General features: G+C 43.1%; 1 protein-coding gene across 4 annotated transcripts in view; it reads left to right on the forward strand.

Moving 5' to 3' along the window:
* Positions 1-21,899, forward strand: part of LOC311046046 (ephrin type-B receptor 1-B) — a 290,954-nt gene that overhangs the window by 198,443 nt on the left and 70,612 nt on the right. For all 4 annotated transcript variants that reach the window (XM_084058145.1, XM_084058144.1, XM_084058146.1 and 1 more), the window contains exon 6: positions 12,489-12,613. In XM_084058145.1, coding sequence (XP_083914271.1) covers positions 12,489-12,613 — 125 coding nt within the window. The remainder of the gene's footprint in view (positions 1-12,488; positions 12,614-21,899) is intronic.

The following is a 21,899-nucleotide window of genomic DNA, read 5'->3' on the forward strand; positions in this document are numbered from 1 at the left end:
ATGTTCAAAATGTATAAACGTTGAAAATAGCCGATCTACAAGCTAACAATAATATATAGAGCTGAAGTGGTTTGTGTGTTTTTGTAATAATAATACAAATCTACAAAGTAACTAAAGTTTTCATGTAATTGTAGTGGAGTAAAAGTACAATATTTTCAAGACGGGTAGAAGCAAAAGTATTGAAAAATGTAAATACTGAAGAAAGTAAAAAAAAAACATCATAATTGTACTTAACCCATTAAGACCTGGAACTGTGTCATTTTTAGATTTGAGCTAAAAAGCATTATTTTACACTTTGGGCTATTCAAAAATAGCAGATATACAAGCTCATAGCACGGCACCGAGTGCCGCGCTATGAGCTTGTAGATCTGCTATTTTTGAAAAATCGTGAAAATGTGTGCAAATCTTCTGAATATATATATTTTTAAAGCAAACATTTTTAACTCAAATCATTGCTTCTGGGGGGTCCCTGGAACAAAATATTTTGATGGGGTCTGCGGCCAAATACATATCATTTTGGGGGTACTTGACATGAAAGATATCGAGCACCACTGATATAGAAACATACGTTTTTCAGAAAACTGTTGAGATTTAGGAGACATGTAGAATCGGCTTCAGCTCTCAATGGATTAAGTACAGTACATGAGTACATGTACTCAGTTACCTTACACAGCTTCCTGAACCGCGCTCATGAAGGTTGGATCACGTCCCCCTGGGCGCAGAAAGTGTGGGCAAGAGCTTGCAGAGTGTGGGTTGCAACGCTGCCGAGATCCTCTGCCAACTGTGATGTCTTCATGCGGCGCGGCGTGTTGAGTAACAGCGAGGGGGAGGGGCCCCCAGTGGTCAAGGAAGTGGCTCATATAAGCGCATCTCTGTTTCTATAGGTGGAGGTGCGTTCAGGTGCCGCATGGCGTGGGCGACGCTTCTTTTCTCACACAAGCTCACAGCCGGCGGTGGGAAAAAAACATACTTTTGGCTCCACCCCCTCAGCCAAAAGTACACCCTGCGTATGTCACTGATCACATGACCTCAATCAATTATCCAGTTCTAGGCAACATAGAAGGGGGGGGGGGGGACTTTTTTCTTATTTCCACAGCTCTAAGGTGTTTTAACCCATTAAGACCTGGAACTGTGTCATTTTTACATTTGAGCTAAAAAGCATTATTTTACACTTTGGGCTATTCAAAAATATACAAGCTCATAGCGCGGCACCGAGTGCCGCGCTACGAGCTTGTAGATCTGCTATTTTTGAAAAATCGTAAAAATTGGGGGCAAATCTTTGAATACTGATATTTTTAAAACGAATATTTTTAACTCAAATCTTTGCTTCTGGGGGGCCCTGGAACAAAATATTTTGATGGGGGTCCGCGGCCAAATACATATAATTTTGGGGGTCCTTGTAGAGACATGTAGAATCGGCTTCAGGCCGTTGTGTGAGCTTGTAGAATGACTTTTTTTGCGTGACACTGTTGTACTGTATGACAAAGGGTACAATAGGGCGTACGTGCTTAATCAGACGAATTCACTTTTAGCTGATTATAGGACCGCAATGGAAACGAGTCCTCAGGACTTTATTGTGTTATCCTTTTAGCCCAAGTGTATGACTGTACCCGTACTGTTTGCATTTCTGTTTAATTAAGTTTTCAATCAATCAATCAATCAATCAATTCTAAAAAAATAAGTTGATTCATTGATTATTAACACATGGGGTGCCAGCATTTTTTCATAACAACTTACGTTGGGTGCCAGCATTCTCCCCATTGACTGCGCTTTACTGTTTAAAGCTCTAGAATCCACGACGAGCAAATCCATGTAAAAAAAAAGCATCCATTCATTATATAGAGGTCTTGTACAATCGGGGGAAAAAAATTAAAAACATTCGGAAAACCGTTCCATAGTTGCAGCCATTTGAAAATAGTCAAAAATAGTCAAAAATACATTGTAAAAAAAAAAGTACACAGGAGCCGAGATACAGGCTTTTGAAGTCATAAGTTAACCAGGAAGTGGATGGGAGTCTAAATCTTCGAAAAAAAACAGTATATATACGGTTTTGGCACTCAACAGTTGTAATTGAAAAGAAGTATATATACGGTTTTGGCACCCAATGTGTTAAAAAACACAGGTTCTCGAAAATCTGAACAATTGACATGGTAATCGATACAATAACTGCTAATTCGATAGACTAATCGATATCCGCAGCTCTTATACTAACGGCACACAACCCATGACACTGGGACTGATCCCTCCTTGTTGTGGCCTTTTGAGAGAGAGAGAGAGTGCCACCGCCATGCAGTCATGGCTGGCCGGACCCTCTGAGCCCCCTGCTAATGGGGAGGCTAGTGGTTAACCACCATACTGGAGGCACACGGCGCATGGCCGTATATAGGCTGCTATAGCTACTCAGCAGAAGAGCTCCTTATTAAGAAGGCTGTATGGTTCAATGGCGCACCGGCAGACTAGAGCACAAAACCACAATTAGGCTGTATAGGGGAACGGAAGCGCATTGTGTGTGTGGTGTGCTTTTTATGAGTGTGTGTGTGTGGGGGGGGGTGCTTTTAACCCATGAAGAGCTGGAACGCATCTGTGTCATTTTTTGATTTGAGCTAAAGAAGCATTATTTTACACTTTGGCTATTCAAAAATAGCAGATATACAAGCTCATAGCGCGGCACCGAGTGCCGCGCTATGAGCTTGTAGATCTGCTATTTTTGAAAAAACAAGAAAATGTGTGCAAATTAATATATTTATATTCTTTTAAAGCGAACATTTTTAACTCAAATCTTTGCTTCTGGGGGGTCCCTGGAACAAAACATTTTGAGATGGGGGCTGGCGGCCAAATACATATAATTTTGGGGGTCCTTGACATGAAAAGGTTTGAGAACCACTGATATAGAAACATACGTTTCTCAGAAAACTGTTAGGATTTAGAAGAAGTAAGAATAGGCCTCATGACTTAATGGGTTAAGAGTACGTGTGTGTGTGTGTGTGTGTGTGTGTGTGTGTGTGTGTGTGTGTGTGTGTGTGTGTGTGTGTGTGTGTGTGTGTGTGTGTGTGTGTGTGTGTGTGTGTGTGTGTGGGTGCGCGTGCGTGTCTGTCCGTACGTTAGATTTGGGTGAACGGGCCTGTTGGCAGAGGCCTGAAGCAGAGAGAAGGAACCTCCAGGCGGGACGTGTCTGTGGAATGAAAGCCCTGCCGTGTGGAATGCAGCCTCTAGAAGGCTGCCCACAACGCTGCTTATCTCAGGGAGCAGCGGTCTGCAGAGGCAGAGACAGAGTTTTGCCCACATGTTCTGTTTTAGTTCATTTCAGTTTGGAGTCGGTCCTATAGTCAGCCACTCCATTTTTCCTCAGGAATGGCTGACACAGAGTGGCTTAATCCATTAAGATCGGGAACGCATCTGTGCCATTTTAAGATCTATTTGGCTCTTCGAAAATAGCAGATCTACAAGCTCATAGCGCGGCACCGAGTGCCGCGCTATGAGCTTGTAGATCTGCTATTTTTTTTAAATCGTGAAAATGTGTGCAAATCTTTGAATATATATATTTTAAAGTAAACATTTTTAACTCAAATCTTTGCTTCTGGGGGTCCCTGGAACAAAATATTTTGAGATGGGGGTCCACGGCCAAATACATATGATTTTGGGGGTCCGTGACATGAAAAAGTTTGAGCACCACGATATTATAGCAACATAAGTGTTTCATAAAACTGTTAGGATTCAGAAGACATCTGTAGAATCGTATCTCAGGTCTTAATGGGTTAAAGTACGAGGACGGACATCTGCGGACATAATGATGTCATAGGAGAACCAAAACTGCCCATGAGCGGATGGATGACTTACTGTGTAGCACATGTCCATCCAGTGGAAAGTTTTAATTTGTACGCCGTATAGCTCTGAAAGAGGTAGCCATCTATAAGGGGTCTGTGTGCCACATTTCTTGTGCACACTTCACTAGGCCAATGTAGAATCCATAGAGAGGTAGCACCGGATATCCCCTCCCATCCACTTGCATTGAGTTGCTCACCCAGCTTCGGCATGGGCCCAAATCACCCCTTCTTCCGGGTTGGGAAATGTGATGGGCGAGGCCTATTTGGGGCTTCTGCGACACGTTTTGCGTCAACCTCGGTGCGCGGCCCCGTGCGCAAGTTCGTGAGTCGAGCCCATTGGTCGAAACCGTTTTCGCTCGTTCATGTACAGTGGCCCCAGCCGTTTTGAGCTGCAGTACCTATGAATGGCCAGCATGTCCAATGCGCTTCAATGCAACCAGGGACGTGCACAGATAGACTCTAGGTGGTGCTAGAGCACCTGCCCTTTGCCCTCTTGACCAGAAGTGCCCTTTTGAAAAAAAAATATATATTTTTTTTTTTCCCAGTTTACAGTAGGGGTCTTCAACAGGGGGTCCAGGACCCCTAGGGCATCCTCAGAGTTACTACAGGGGGTCCACCAAATCTTTATGTGATATGATTTTTCTTTTTACCAGAACCACTCGAAACCTAGCATCCCTTTTCTGAGGAGAACTTTAGCCAAAAATAGCCGATCTACAAGCCCACAACGCCTCGCGCTGCGAGGCGTTGTGGGCTTGTAGATCGGCTATTTTTGGCAAAGAGGTTTGGTGTAGAGGGGAAAAAATAGCAGACCAACTAAACAAAAAAAAGTATAATTTACTTGAGCACCTGCCCCTCAAAATGTCCGTGCACGCCACTGAATGCAACCACTGGGAGCTTGGTAGAATCCCACTAATCTTTGTTCACATTGAAATATTTGACTCTTTTACATAATGGAGGTCAGAGAGGCTTGGATTGTCCAAATTTGGGCATGGATGACGTTAGATCTGCTAGACACCAAGCCGCCTACAAGGAAATGAATGGCAGCAGGCGAATGGAGCTGAAACCTTTTCCAAATTATTCCCGGGAACAGAGAATGTTCATGAGTTTCCCCGGTGTATGTACAGTATGGTGTCAAAAGCTTTCTGCAAGTCAATGAAGGTGATCACCGCTGACAGTTTCCGCTCCCTGACACCTTCCAATTTGTTTTAGCAATATCCGGAGCCAGAGTGAAAGGTTTCCATTCTGTGTTCTGTCAAAGTATCCTTAATCAAGAAAATGAACTCATTCACTGTGAGTGATATCATCAGCTTTGGACTATGTTGTAGAATGTAAGAAAAGAAGACATTTCCACGTGACATCTCTGTAGAAGCTATCAGTGGTGGAAAGTAAAAGTAGTAGTAGTAGTAAAGTACTAAAGTACTGTACTGAAGTACAATGTTGAGGTATTTGTTTATTTGTTTTTTCTTTACTTGAGTGTTTCCAATTTCCAATACTTTTACTTTTACTCCACTACATCTCAGAAGAAAATATTGTACTTTTACTCCACTACAATTATATGAAAAGTTTAGTTACTAGTTACTTTGTAGATTTTGATTATTAATACAAAACACGTATATATTTCGGCCATTTGAAAATAGCAGATCGACAAGTTCACAATGCGTCGCGTTGCGACGCTTGTAGATCGACAATTGTTTTAACTTGTGAAATGGGACATTGTGCACAATGAGTACTTTTACTTTTGGTACTTTAAGTACATTTTGATACCAATACTTTTATACTGTTGTAGTACATTTGAAGTCAATTTAGAATGACTTGTAACAGAGTATTTCTACATTGCAGTATTGATACTTTTACTTAAGTAAAGAATTTTGAGTACTTTTCCCACCACTGGAAGAAGCTATACATAATGCCGTGCTGTGGGGGGGGGGGGGGGGGGGGGTCGTTACATGCATTTCATCTGAAATAGAAAGATGTAGTATGTGTGCAACACACTGGATGTGCTGACCCCTCTGCTGCACCACAGGAATTATGATGACTGCACAGTATACAGTACTGCAACAATAACGGGAGGCTATAGTATAGCCGGATGGGATCTGCTTAGATCTGTATAGGCATACCGTTATGTGATGCTCCAGCATTCCCCGTATTCCACACACTACACTCACTACTCCTACACAGGTGCACAAGCGTCCCATCCTTCTATTAATTTCTCTCTCTCTGTCTCAAACACACACATGCACGCACGTCCCTCTATCCCAATTCTCTCTCTCCCAATTCTCTCTCTCCCTCCCTCCCTCTCTCTCTCCCTCTGTCTCGCGCCCAGACACTGTGAGGCTTGACTTTGATTAATGGTGAGCCGAGCTCTGCATTAAAAGCCAGGGGCAGCGAGAAGGGCCAGATAAAAGTGGAGCAGGGGAGGCGGCGAGGGAGGGGAGGGAGGGAGTGGGCGGGGGGAGGGGGGGAGCAGTCTGAGAGAGAGGAGTGCAGAGCACAGCCACCAATCACTGTCACCGTAGGCGTCCCTAGGTGACAGTGGGAGGAGGGGGGAGGGGGGAGGGGGGTACGCGGTTCGAGGGCGACAGCCTTGCATCAATGGGCCGAACCTCTCCCTCTACTTGGACGCGACGCACACACAGGCCACTAGGACACGCTCGCGCGCGCTCGCTCGCACACGCACACACACACACACACACTCAAAAACAGTGGGGAGAAACACACTCACACACGCCTACACTTGCATTCACTGTCTGTGTGATGATCTCCCCTCTCTCAAACGCACAGTGTGTGCAGACCGGGGACTTGAAAAATGCGTGTAGTGATTATTTTATTTTATTTTATGCCACGAGTGTGTGGAGGAGGAGGTTGGCGATCGGAACGTTTCAGCCAGCCATAGCTCTCGGGTAGAAAAGTGCTGTGGAGAGAGAGAGAGAGAGAGAGAGAGAGAGAGAGAGAGAGAGAGAGAGAGAGAGCCCACATTGAGATGTTAATAATGGAAACAATGCAGGAATAATCAGCCGTCGAGTCGAGATGGATTAAAGTGGGCTCTGCCTCTGTCTCTCTCTCTGTCTGTTTGTCTGCCTGGCCGACAGACAGTCGGTCCGCCTGATTGGGCTGAATAAAATGAATTGAGCCGGAGCTAGCTGGGACTTTGGTGTTGGAAATACCTTCTCCTTCAGTCCCTCCTCCAAAATGAAGAAAATTCTGTGTCTGGAGCCTCCCTAGAGGCTGTCAGGAACAGTGTGTGCCTGTGGCTGGTAATTGATAATGCAGCCCAGGCAGAGCCTGGCCCTGGTCATTGGAGCGTGAACCAGCCTGAGAGGCGGAGAGAGAGAGAGAGAGAGAGAGAGAGAGAGAGAGAGAGGTTGAGCTTCACAGCCTGGCCCTCTCACTGCCGTCTTTCTGGATATAGAAGAGATGGAGAGGAGATGGAGAGGCGAGAGGGAGAGATAAAGAGAGTCCCAGACTGAGAATAATACACGCATTCATTGCTGCCGTCTCGTCCATATCCCATCCATATTATTTTACGTTACGTGTGTGTGTGTGTGTGTGTGTGTGTGTGTGTGTGTGTGTGTGTGTGCGTGTGTGTGTGTGTGTGTGTGTGTGTGTGTGTGCTCAATATAGCATCCCTATTCTGAGGCGAACATTAGTCGAAGCATATCTACAAGCTCACGAGGCAATGCAATGTGTTATGAGCTTGTAGATTGGCTATTTTCATCAAAAAGATTTGGGAAAAGTAGGGAGCCTATAATAAATAAACCTCTGGATGACACCGTTCAGAAAAGTATATATAGGGTTTAACCACTTAAACCCCAGCATCACAACGCGTCACGCTGCAACGCGCAGTGAGCTTATTGATCGGGCTATTTTCAGCGAAAGCTTTCCCCACAATAATTGAAAAACTGAAAAGACGCTAGCTTAGAGCCCTGAGGGACTCAACCATAATGGGGTTTAAGGGGTCAAGTGGCTAAACCGTCCTTTACAAGCAGAACAGATGCAAGCACATGTTGGACAGATCCAAAATCTCTTCCCTGTACTGACAAAGGCTGAGGTGGACTTTAGTGGATGAAATGGCTCCGACCCTGTTCATCTCAATGGCTAACCTACCTGTAGGAGGAAAAAAGAAAGAAACAGAAACATTAAAATGATTCAATTTTATTATAATATTATTTCTCTTAACGTAGGTTTAATACAAATATGGAAATATGGAAATAAGTCAGGGAGTTTTGCCCCCTTTCAGTTGTGACGCACACATTCACTTCAAGAGGGTCGTTTTTAAGCCAATATACCTGAAATGTAGGTTCATTTTAAAAGACGATGCCTTACTTTAACTCTTTAAGACCGGGAACGCATCTGTGTGTCATTTTTCGATTTTGTTGGGCTATTCAAAGATAGCAAATATACAAGCTTATAGCGCGGTGCCATGCTATGAGCATGTAGATCTGCTATTTTTGAAAAATCATGAAAAGTTGTGCAAATATTTGTTTTTTTGGGGGGGTTTTTGGCTGACATTTGTAACTCAAATCTTTGCTTCTGGGGGTTCCTGGAACTAAATATTTTACAAATGTTCGCTTTAAAAAATATATAATCCAGATCCAAGATGTTCATGATTTTTCAAAAATAGCAGATCTACAAGCTCATAGCGCGGCACTTGGTGCCGCGCTATGAGCTTGTATATCTGCTATTTTTGAATAGCCAGATGCGTTCCCGGTCTTAATGGGTTAACCTTTTTTCATTTCTTTTTAATGACATCTAAAAATGTAATTGTGTAATGGTATGAACGAGTAGCCCTTTTTTCAGAGTGCACTCAGTGCAGTATGGCCAAACTACTGCCGGGGTATGAATAATGTAGGAGGATACGTTGTTTCAATGTATAAACGTAGTCTCTTCCTTTGCCAGAAATGTTGATAGATGTGTTACCTTCTGTTCTCTTTCCTTTTAAAGGGAAGCTCAGCATCCTGACTCAGGCTTTAGGGGGTTTTATTAAAAAATGTAAGGCTGTGTGTTGGTCCACTTGACTTGTTCCATTTTTTTGTAATGAGCAATGGGCTGATTTGGGGGTCAACATTTTTTCTTTTTTTTAATGCAGAAAGAGAATACAATAAAGAAGAACAGACCATTGTGATTATAATTTACAATATTAGTTATGCATTAATACATTTATTGTGTATATACTGTATTTCTCATGCCCTTGGCTACCATTTTAGATAGTGTTTGCTAGTATCACTTTAATTATTTATAGTGCGTTTTATAGTGATTACATATTCTATTCAGTATTACATAAGAAGATGTTACCCAGTGTGTTGAACTTTGGTTGATCCAAAGCTATACACGGCAAAATCCTGTTATTTCAACGTAGAGTTAAATTAACACTCTGTGTCTACTGTATACAACACTGTTTGCCAGATCAACAGAAGTGATGATGTTTCATAGTTTGAGACACATTTACAGAGAGTTGTGGTGTACTGTAGGGCTTTCTTCAACTGCATTCCTAAAATATACATACTGTAGGCGCAACTCATTCGATAACAACCTTATGTTTTACCCATTAAGACCGGACACGCATATGTGTGTGTCATTTTTAGATTTCTTTGGCTTTTTAAAAATAGCAGATCTGCTATTTTGGATTTTTTAAATATATATATATATATATATTAAAATATATACTTATATATTATAAGTAAACATTTTAACTCAAATCTTTGCTTCCCTGGAACAACATATTTTGAGACGGGGATCCGCGGCCAAACACATGTAATTTTGGGGATCCTTGACATGAAAAAAGTTTGAGAACCACTGATTACAGCAACATATGTTTTTTTCAAAAAACTGTCGAAAAAGGATTCAGAAGACATTTGTAGAATCCCCAGAAGCAAAGATTTGAGTTAAAAATGTATCATCTAAAAATATATATATTCAAAGATTTGCAAAAATGTTCGTGATTTTTCAAAAAATAGCAGATCTACAAGCTCATAGCACGGCACTCGGTGCCGTGCTATGAGCTTGTATATCTGCTATTTTTGAATAGCCAAAGAAATCAAAGAATGACACGGATGCGTTCCCGGTCGTAATGGGTTGAGGCAACCACTCACAAGTGATTCACATTTCGCTCATGGATACTGCTAGATTCATTAGACTTATATGATTTACCCATTCAGTATCAATTCACAACATCTGGGGACATATCAGCAACGCTGATTGGCAAGCCTGCTTTGCAGCATGTAAACAAACCCATGCTCTGGGCCTGGCAGACCTTTTAAAGCCAGGGCAGTTATTCTTTATGCTTGATTGTCCGTGTGATATCTCTCTGACCTTCAAACTGGACAAAAGATGAGAAATCAATGTCTCTCCATCCCGCGCTTCAGCTCCATTATCACATCATACACACACACACACATACATGCTCGACTGCAATGCGTGTGTGCTTTGAACAACAACATATGAGCGGAGAAGAGGAACTAACGACTGATTAATTCCGTCGTAAGGCAGAATTAGCAGATCTACAAGCTCGTAGATGGTACAGTAAAAGGATGAGTATAGAAAAATTAAATAAAGTGCCAACTTTAAATCACAAAGACAATTTAAAGGTAGGGTAAGTGATTTGCTTTGGTTAAAATAAGTGTTAAATAGCTCTATATTCTGATAGTACTCATTGCTATAGAGTGTTTGTTCAGTAAAAGGAGTCACCCATGTCTCTCCAGCTCTTTATTAAACATAAAATGCATTTTCAGTGCTCTCTCCTGATTGGCTTAGATTTTGTCACCTACCTGAAAATGTACTATATTCTATTTACTAAAGAGCTGGAGAGACCCCTGTGACCGAACAAACACTCTGTAGCAATGATTACTATCAGAATATAGTACTTTAACCTTTTAAAAAAAAAAAAAAAAAAACACCCAAAAATATCACTTGCCCTACCTTTAAGAGAGAACAAAAGAAGTCAAACAAAACGAAACCTCAAAACAAATAAATAAAGCAAAGCAATAACAATGCCAGACAGAGCCTTAGGTAGTCAACCAAAATGTTACCACATCACAAGAAATAATGTGCCTTCCTGGGAGAACCCTGCTAACTACAAACATCTCTTCCCAGTGTCAACAGCCAGGTTCAATCAAATTGCGCTCAAACACACATCTCAGTCTCTGTTGCTAATATAAAATACATAACTTACATAACTCCATTCACACTGACTCCATTCACATAACACCATTGACATTTTGCTCATATGAAGCAATTTTACCAAGTTCTACAAACCAGTCTTCAGAACCTGTCCTCCAACCATGACAGCAGTCAGGGTAAAATCTGCATCACTTATAGTGGGAAACCTGCATAGGGTCTCCCAGTATGTAAAGCCTGCAGGCAAAAGAGAGGATACAATCTAGGCCAGGGGTCTTCAACAGGGGCTCCGGGACCCCTAGGGGGCCCTCAGGGCCACTATAGGGGGTCCGCCAAATCTTTGTGTGAGAGGATTTTTTTTTTACATTAACCACTTGAACCCTAGCATCCCTATTCTGCGGGAACGTCACAGCGCGAGGCATTGTGAGCTTGTAGATCAGCTATTTTTGGCAAAGAGGTGTAGAGGGAAAAAAGAGAAAAAAAAGTGTAATCTGAAACGCAATTTTATACAATATAGAGGGGGTCCCTACTTCATCTCTCTCTCAGATAGGGGGTCCTTGAGATTAAACGTTGAAGACCCCTGATCTAGGATGCAGTTATGGACTTGGCGCGGGATACAGTCGTACAACTAACTGTTAATCAGACTCGAGGGTGACTGTGAGGGGTTGACGGGCGGAGGGCACAACGCGACGGAACGCGTGGGGAAATTGCCAAGCCTGTGGGGTTATAATTGACAAGTGGGAACATGTGTTTTCAGGTGTGTCGTGGTTATAACGGGAGAGAGTGCACGGCTGGGGCTGAAACCATCACAAAAAGAGATTGACTTTCAAGGGCGATGTCTCATGGTGAATACTAGCGTTTGTGATTGTTCTCTCGCCGGGGCGCGGGATTGACGGTTGCCGGAGCTCTGCGGTACGTCTGACCGGGGAAAAATGGAGGCCTTGAAAAATGAGGATGTTTTAATGGTTTCCTCACTTGCTGCACAACAGCAGCAACTGTGGGGTGTTAAGCTGTGAGAGTCATGCGTATCATTAACTTTGTATAGGCATTAAGACCTGGGACGCATCTGTGTCACTTTTTGATTTGAGCTAAAAAAGCATTATTTTACACTTTGGCTATTCAAAAATAGCAGATCTACAAGCTCATAGCGCGGCACCGAGTGCCGCGCTACGAGCTTGTAGATCTGCTATTTTTGAAAAATCGTGAAAATGTGTGCAAAACTTTGAATATATATTGTTTTAAAGCGATCATTTTAACTAAAATCTTTGCTTCTGGGGGGTCCCTGGAACAAAATATTTTGAGATAGGGGTCGGCGGCCAAATACAAATAATTTTGGGGGTCCTTGACATGAAAAAGTTTGAGCACCACTGATATAACATACTGTACCTGTACGTTTTTTCACTACTGTTGGGATTTAGAAAACATTTTGTAGAATCGGCTTCCGATCTTAATGGGTTAAAAGCTGTCAATTGGGTTTTCTCTCCGAATTGTTCATCTGCAACGTTTTGTCATGTTACTGATTCTGTTTTTTTTTTCTTTCTTTATTTTCAGCACCCTCCATAGTTCCCATCATGCACCAGGTCAGCTCCACCATGAAGAGCTTCACGTTGTCATGGCCACAGCCTGAGCAGCCCAATGGCATCATCCTGGACTATGAGCTACGCTACTATGAGAAGGTATGTGAAGTGTGTGGGCATGCGTGTGTGTGTGTGTGTGTGTGTGTGCGTCACTTACAGTTTGGGTCGATTTGGATCCATACACCCTCAAGAGTTAAAGCTGTAAAAATGATGTCGTACCTGAGATTTGAACCCGGGGTTCCTACGCAGGAGACAACATTTCTAACACTGAGCTGAGACGGACGGAATGCCCGCCTGGGCAGGGGAGCTAGTGCTTTGAACTTCAGGCAGTACTACTTGTCAACGAATAGGTCAACGAATGCTCCTCCAACCGTTGCTTTAGGGATGGGCGTTTGGACCTTTTTTTGTAAAAGTGTAATCTTTGGAATGTGGGAGGTTTGATTGATTGATGTACTTTATTTAGTAAGACATGAGAACATCAGTACATGGAAGTACAAATTCACAATACAAGGTCTACTAAACTGGAAGACTCATTAAGCACTGAGCTTGTTTAAGATGAGATCCCCATGCACACAAATCATGATGACATATAAGAGACAGACAGATATACACACTACTATACAGAATGTCATACAATCAGCTTACAGGTTACTGGTATGAAGAGTGAAAAATCTGTACAAGAGAAGAAAAAAAAGGGGGGGGGGGGGTAGGTTAAGACTTAGACAGGGGCCATTTTCAAATTAACCGTCCACGACGTCATATCAATAAATAAAGTTTCAGTCCTATCTGTGGGCAGTTCAAATACGGCCTAAAACATGTATAGTAACACACAGGACTGCTGTTTTCTCGTAGTTTATTTTTGTTAGGTATTGTAAAATATTGTACAAGGAACAATTATAGATTATATTTAAGTAATTTATATAATTGTAATTGTTTACATGACTTCATTTTAGTACATTTTGGTTATTTAGTCCTACACGGTTAGTGACACACATTTCGTTTAAAATGGTTAATCATTTATTTCTGTTTGTTAACCATTTAACCGTCCCATCCTTACAATGCATGTGTACAAGTTATATTGTATTAACACACTGTACCATACAGATAAATTAACGTCAAGGATTGCACTGTGTGTATATCTATGTGTTTGCCGTTGCCATTTAATGTTATGTAAATGTTTGTGTAGAACTTGAACGTACGCCTACCCAGCACCCTCTACAAGTGTTTACGTTCCATAGCACACTGTACTGCCGGGGCAGAAGCCAAAGCCACCCCCGGATGCGTGCTACAGCCGGAGTCCCTGGGCGGATAATATGTCATTTCGGCACGCTCTGTCCATCTCTCCCACTGTTCTTTGGTTTCTGAGCTGCTGATGAAGTGAATAGGTTGACCTCTACTCCAGACCCACTCTGTGTGGCACGGCAGCCCCGTCCCACTGTGGTAATGCAATGCATCTAGGGGGAGTCAACATCGACCCGTCTGCTCCCACACAATACGGCTGCTTTAATAAGCAACCAGCGCTCCCCCGCTGTGTCTGCGCTGCGCCAGTATTGACCTGCAGTCTTTTCCCAAGGCCTCGCCTCCAGACATAATGATACAGAGAGAGACTGGAGACTCCAGGCTTTTTGTTTGGGGCCCTTGTTTGTCCACCTAAAGCTGATCGATAGGTATACCAAGGCTGCTGTTTGTTTGTGTGTGTGTGTGTGTGTGTGTGCGCTTGCGCACGCTATTGTTATCTCAAGTTAGGAGATGTGCAAAGTCTTTTGGTCACTGCACCTTGACCCAGCGTTCCAGTCTTTAAATGAAAGATAAAAATCGATTTGAAAGAAGTGTTGTGTAATTGCGGGCAATTCGCTGGTTTCACACCCAAAGATCGATACTCTACAATCATAACCTAGAATGTTGTGTGTCTCCTTTTTAAGTGTTGCATTGTCTAACGAGCGAGAAAAGAACACATACACATACAATAATAATAATAATAATAATACTGGTGATGATGATGATGGTGATAATAATAATAATCATATCATTTGGGGGCGCATACCACGTATCGGCTCTGATGCAGCCTGACAGTGAGTCGTGGGTTCGATTCCCGAGCCTGGCGGCCTTTGCTGCGTGTCACTCCCCGTCTCTCTCTCCGTGTTTCCTGTCAGTCTTCACTGTACTATCCAAATAAAGGGAAGACAACCCCCCAAAATATATTTAAAACTAGAACCAGGAGACCTGGTACTGCCAGACCCCTAGTGGTTGAAATCTGAATGGCCGTTCTTCGCATGACGTGTGTCCCTTCTATGTCCCTTCTATGACGAAAGGGGGACAGACTTTTTTGGCTGGGGCAGGGGGACAAAGTGACCATGCCCATGTATGGACAAAACAGATACAAAGCCTCATGTAAGCCTGACCCCTTGGGTCTGGCAACAACAATAATATGTATATATATTTTTTTCTTTTTTCTGTTGGAAACTCCATCCCAGAGTTGATGAGTCACTCTCTGTGTCCTCCTGTGGCGTTGCACACAGGTCATGAAATTGAACCCGAATGGCCTCACGAAACCTTACCCTCCGTCCAGACAGCTTAGTGTCGTGTAAATAACACTCATAAAGCCACCCATTAGCTCATGAATACCAATGCAACCTAATCCTATTGATGTTTATGTAGCGTGTCCCCAAGCAAATAGATGAGAGACGCATAAATGTGGACAAGATTGCTAATTATGCCGGGGTGATCCAGATGACTGAGAGGGCTGCTCTCTCCTCTCGTTGTGTTCAGCTCCCAGAAGAAGGTGAATGCATGTGTTTTGCATGTGTGAAAGAGAGACAGAGGGACACCATGAGCTCTGTGGAATATTATAGCCAATTTGTACAGTTGACTGTGTGATAAAGTCACCCCTCTTCATGGCTGCGCCTGGCGGCCGTCTGGTCCGGAATCCCTTCCCCGTTGCAGGCTTCTGCACAGGGTTGCCAGATCTGCTTATTATAATTCCCCCGCAAGATTGTATTTGAAAATAGCCGATCTACAAGCTCACAACGCGTCGCATCGCGACGCGTTGTGAGCTCGTAGATCTGCTATTTTCAAATAGCTGATGTATATGTTAAAGTGCTCATGTGGCCCACAGTCGCTTCTTTTGGGCTGTTTTTCCTAGACCTGGTTGCTTGTTTCTCTCACAGAATCTGGCAACACTGGCTCTGCACAGTTTGAGCAATGACCTGTACCATACAGTGTGTTATTTTTAAGTTTGCCTTGCAATTCACTAGCCATACGACATAGCAAAATGATGAAATGTCTTTTGCAAACTTCATCATGAGTTCTTCCCTATGAAGTAACTGAGAGCTCACAGAAATCGACTGTTTGCTCAGCACGCCCATGTATTGACCTAACCTCCCCTTAGCACCGGCAGAGACAAAATCCTGGCGCCGCCAGTGGACTACTGAGGGTAAAAGTTGACCCGTACGGGCGTGTGCCCCGCTTCTACCCCTGTTCTTTTCATCTCGGTGACCCGCAGGGAAGGCCAGCAAAACATAACTGGCTGCAGATTCAAAATGTTTGCCTCGCCGCCAACAGCTAAACTCAAAATATGCAGCGCTCATGGTGAAATCACTACAGTACAACAATATGCATCACACGCCAAGCTGAAAGAAAAGCTTCTGCCGAGCGGGGGTGTGGGGGGGGGGGGGGGGGGGTGTGGGAGGAGGCTTCCTGGGGGACGGAGGGGGACCGCGAGACGACACACACACTTACTACTCACCGACTGTGCCGAGCGCGTTGAGACAATCAACTCAGCAGAGCCATAACAGTGTGACACATAAAAGAATAATACCGCCAGCGCCGAGACACATAAAACGAGGGAGGGGGATAGCAAGGCCGTTTTTATGAAAAATAGAAAAAAAAAGAATCCCTGGGATTTTTATAATGGCTGTATTATTCAGGCTATAAGTTCCCCGTGGCGCCGGGCAGAGCACGGGAGTGTGTTATGGACACAGCCAGAGAGACGTCGCTCTCATAATTGCCTTTTATGACTAAAAGGCCACATCATCGCTTTACGGCTATCACGGAACTTCCCCATGTTCGGGACTTCTCAACCGTTCAGCGAATCGATGAGAGACCCCGTTTGTGATACTGACCTCGGTGACAAAGCAATTCCACTCCCAAGGTTTTTTTTTTCTTTTTTTTTTAATACGCAGAGCATGGTAGGCAGGCGCAATATAATCGCTGGTGGGTAACCCCAGCCAACATGTCATGTCAAAACGCTGAATATTTATGCGAGCGTGTCGTCACTCTGTCGCATGCCTGTAACAGGCTGTAAATTATGTGCTGTGGAAATTGCCTACACGGCACACTTCCATTTAATTTCTTGCCAAAAAATTTGCTGCGCACTCCGTTTTGAATTTCTAGTGAGATTCTCGGGGTTGGCACAGAAACGCACTCAGACAATAAAACACGTACAAGTATGCACCAGCACGTACAGTACACACAATACACTTCCAGTTCCAACACGCACACACGTAACACACGTGTATGACATACCAAAGCATCTATTTGGGCTGTGATAGCAGGGTGAGGAGCCAATGAAAGGTCTTCACATTCTTAACTGTAGCGTTGCAGAGGAGAACCACCGAGGCAGGAATATCGCCAGATAAAGCTTGGCCAATGTATTGTAGGTGTATCCTGTTTCTTTAACCCATTAAACCCGGGAACGCATCTGTGTAACCACTTAAACCATTATTTTATACTTTGGCTATTCAAAAATAGCAGATCTACAAGCTCATTGCGCGGCACAGAGTGCCGCCGCACTATGAGTTTGTAGATCTGCTATTTTTTTTTTTCGTGAAAATGTGTGCAAATCTGTGAATATGTATGTATTTTAAAGCATTTTTCACTCAAATCTTTGCTTCTGGGGGGGTTCCTGGAACAAAATATTTTGAGATGGGGGGGTCCACGGCCAAATACATATACTTTTGGGGGTCCTTGACCTGAAAAAGTTTGAAAACCACTGATTTAGCAACATACGTTTTACAGAAAACTGTTAGGATTTAGAAGACATTTTGTAGAATCGGAACCTCAGTCCTTATAATGGGTTGATTAATGATATGCAAAGCAGAAAACAATCCTTTGCAGTAGAATGTGTGATCCTCATACCATCTGCGATTGAAGAAGTGATCCTGTTGTCAACTTGTAGCTGCTGGATAAAGGGCTGTTCATACCGCGGAGCATTTCCTGCACAAAACACCATCATTTCCTATGAAAGAATGCCGTTTCTGGACAGTTGGTCCTGAAAAGAGGCGCCGGAGGCTGCTGCTCACGCGACAGACCCCGAACCACAACCCCCCGCCCCCAATCAGCCCACCCTCTCTGTGTAGAGTTAAGTGGTCCGGGGGACCCCTGTAATCTGGGAAGTGAGATGAAATAAATCAGATGTCTGCAGAGGAAAGGTAGAGACCCTCATTCCGTCATTCTCTTTGGTCTTCTCTCTCTCCGCTCCGTTTTCCTCCGGTTTTTGCCCCCAAAGTTTGGAGCGGGTTGGAAATAACTCGCTGTGCTTGGAGGTCACGACCTCCATTAAGACTGGAGCAGAGCAGCCACTGGCCCTGGTTACTGATGGGCCCGTGTCTGTGTGTGTGTGTGTGTGTGTGTGTGTGTGTGTGTGTGTGTGTGTGTGTGTGTGTGTGTGTGTGTGTGTGTGTGTGTGTGTGTGTGTGTGTGCGTGTGTGCGAGCGCGTCTGTCTGTCTGTCTGTCTGTCTGTCTGTCTGTCTTTGCGTACGTGCCTGTGAGTGACTGTATGTCTGTGTGTATGTGTGTCTATGCCTGTCTGTGTGTGTGTGTGTGTGTGTGTGTGTGTGTGTGTGTGCGCGTGCGAGTCTGTCTGTCTGTCTGTCTGTCTGTCTGTCTGTCTGTGAGTGACTGTATGTCTGTGTATATGTGTGTGTCTATGTCTGTATGTGTGCCTTCCTACTGTGTCACTGAGAAGCGTGCGCGCGTGTGTGTGTGTGTGTGTGTGTGTGTGTGTGTGTGTGTGTGTGTGTGTGTGTCTCTGTGTGTGCGTGTGTCTGTGTGTGCGTGTGTCTGTGTGTGTGTGTGTCTGTGTGTGCGTGTGGACTACACTGGCTTTAGCACACTGGGATAAGTTGAACAGCAGTAACTGAGACATTATGCAGAGATTTGCTGCACTAACAGCCATCACTATATGCACCACATATCATGTTAGCAAAACCTAGAATCCCCCCCCCTCGCTCTCCAGGAGACTCCAGTACACACACACACACACACACACACACACACACACACACACACACACCGCTATTTGTACACCCAGACATGTTTGGATCGTTAATAGGGACGGGGTGAAAAGCAGGACATCGTGCGGAGTTCCCTCAGCTCCCTGGCTGAGTGCTCATATTTTGTCCTCCAGACACACTCGCTCTCTTTCTTCTCCCCCATTTTTTTTCCCTTCTTTTTCTCGTGCCCGGTGTAACGGAAGCCTGCAAGCCAGTTTCTAAGTTGGTGGAAGATGTACAAGGAGCTAATCCCAGAGGTTTGCTGCAGAATGAAAGAAAGACAAAAAAAAATACACTTACTGAGTAAAAGTCAAAGGGTAAGATAATTAGCTTTTCCTCCGCCTGATAAAGATATTTCTTCGAGTGTCATTATTCTTTTTTGTAGGCGTTAGCCCTAATGCAGTGGTTCTCAAACTTTTTCATGTCAAGGACCCCCAAAATGATATGTATCTGGCCGCAGACCCCCATCTCAAAATATTGTGTTCCAGGGACCCCCCAGAAGCAAAGATTTGAGTTACAAATGTTCGCTTTAAAAAAAATAATATATATATTCAAAGGTTTGCACACATTTTCACGATTTTTCAAAAATAGCAGATATACAAGCTCATAACGCGGCACTCGGTGCCGCGCTATGAGCTTGTATACAGTATCTGCTATTTTTGAATAGCCAAAGTATAAAAGGTCATAATTATAACACATTTTGCTGGGGACCCCCTGGAACCACCTCAAGTACCCCTGGGGGTCCCCGGACCCCACTTTGAGAACCAACGCCCTAATGCCCTATAAACATGAATGTCTCTGACTGACTGACTGACTGACTGACTGACTGCAGTTACAACTGCATTAAAAGAAATGACTGCCTAACAACAAACTAGCCAATCGCAGAGCAGTCATCCCTCCATGCTATGGGATGGTACTGTCTGTCGTAATAACGGACCTTTACATATCATTTGCATGCAGGGCTCCAGGCTATGGGATGCAGTCCATCCTAATAATAACCAACCTTTTCTTATTATATTCAGGGCTACACAGTGTTAGTATTCAACTCGCTTTTACGCCTAAAAATAGATATGCGCGAACCTGACGAATAATTTATGAGCACAGTACGTGCGAGTAAAGATTACAACCTTGCGTAATCTTTTCAATCCAAAGAAGCAAAAGACAATCCGTTCAAAGTATTTCTTCATAATCAGAATTCTATTTTATTAACACACCCCAGTCCCATGCCTTTTCATAAATGCCAGCAAGCAATCCAAAAACAAATTTTGTCATCGGTTTTGATAGTTGAGAGAGAGAGAGAGAGAGAGAGAGAGAGAGAGCGCGCTACTTGCAGGCAATCCACAAACGCATACTTTTTTTTACAGACTATGGAATGCTCTCATTTCTACACGATCTTCCCTCCAGGCTATGGGATGTAATCTATCCTAATAACCAACCTCTCTTATCATTTAAAGGGTTCTACAGTATGAATATTTCACTTGCACGTGCCCCTAAAATAGATGTGTGAGCTAGAAAAACTGTTGGCACACAGTGTGCGAGTAAAGATTACAACCTATCGTAATTATTTCCAATCAAAAGTAAAAGATACATTTCTAACTTTTTTTTGCAATCAGAATCCTCAATTATTTTATCACCCAGCCCCATGCCTTTTCACAATCGCAAGCAATCCAAAAACAATTACTGTCATCGGTTTGGACATTTGTAATTGCGTATTGCCTCTGGACAGCATGAACCTGAGAGAGACAAAGTTAGAGAGAGGTGCAGCGTGAGTGTGTGTGTTAGAGAGACAGAGCTACTTACAGGAACTTTACGAATGCACTTAGTTTTAGTCTATGGAACACTCTCATTTCTGGGGGAAGAACATAAAAAAAAATATTCATTAATTTCAAACCTTTATTTATGCTGGAAAGGCACTGAGGTTATACCCTCATTTACAGTGATGTCGAGCAAACACAATAAAATCAACAGCAGCAAACAATGAATGAAAAACAAACAAACAAGAAGAAGACACATAGAAACAATAACTTAAGCAAAAAAAAGGCCAGATTGTGTAGCTATAAAAATTAAGCTGATAAATGGGTACTCTCTCATCATGATTGGCTGAAATTTTGTCACCTGCCTGAAAATGTATTTTGTGTTTGTTAAAGAGCTGGAGAGATGCAGAGAAAAGTACTCATTATGCAGAATGTCCCACACGTTTTCACAGGTTTTCAAGAGCATCTTTTGAAAATAGCTACTGTACATACTGTATGTTTTGTAATAATAATCAAAAGTAACTAGTAACTAAAGTTTTCAAATAATTGTAGTGGAGTACAATATTTACCTCTGAGATGTAGTGGAGTAGAAGTAAAAGTACTGAAAATTGGAAATACTCCAGTAAAGTAAAAATACCTCAAAACTGTACTTAAGTACAGTACTTGAGTAATTGTACTTAGTTACTTTACACCACCGTTTTCAGGCCTTAACAACCCACACCACCTCCCTCCAAATTGCCTTAAAAAACATATTTTTCTGTATTCTGCTCAGCCGTATTGCAAAATGATAGCCGATTAACTGACTTGGGATTTTCTCTATGACTTGATTTTATATTCTTTAGGGCTTGTTTTTTTCCTCCCCGCCCTCGGTGATTAAGACATTTAAAAGCTCTTTAATATCAGCTTCAAGCTGCCTATAATTACCATGAGCAAATAACCACAATTTTCCTCCTAGATTAGAATTCATGAGGTAATGGTAATCATTTGCACTTGGTAATAAAATCTTTCTTGTCTCCACAGTTGAATTGTTAACCCATGTTCTCCCCTTTTCGCTGTTTTTTACCCAAGGCAATAGCTTTTTTTAATCAGAGACATCAATGGAAGAAATTTCCACTTCACAGACACAAAATTAGACTATCTTTTCTTCGCACTCCCCTTCTCTGTATTCCGCGTGTGTGTGCATGTGTGCGCACACGCGTACATACGCGTGCACTTACGCGTGTGCGTACATGCATGTTGGTGTAGAGGGGACACATGGCATCTCTACATATCTGTCTTTCTGCCAAGTGGCCATACTGTCCGTTTTAGGGGGATGGGGGGGTTGGTATTTTTGAAATACATGCACGCAAGCACACGCA

This window comes from Gymnoscopelus microlampas, assembly GCF_963454915.1.
Source record: "Gymnoscopelus microlampas genome assembly, chromosome: 5".
Taxonomy (NCBI): domain Eukaryota; kingdom Metazoa; phylum Chordata; class Actinopteri; order Myctophiformes; family Myctophidae; genus Gymnoscopelus; species Gymnoscopelus microlampas.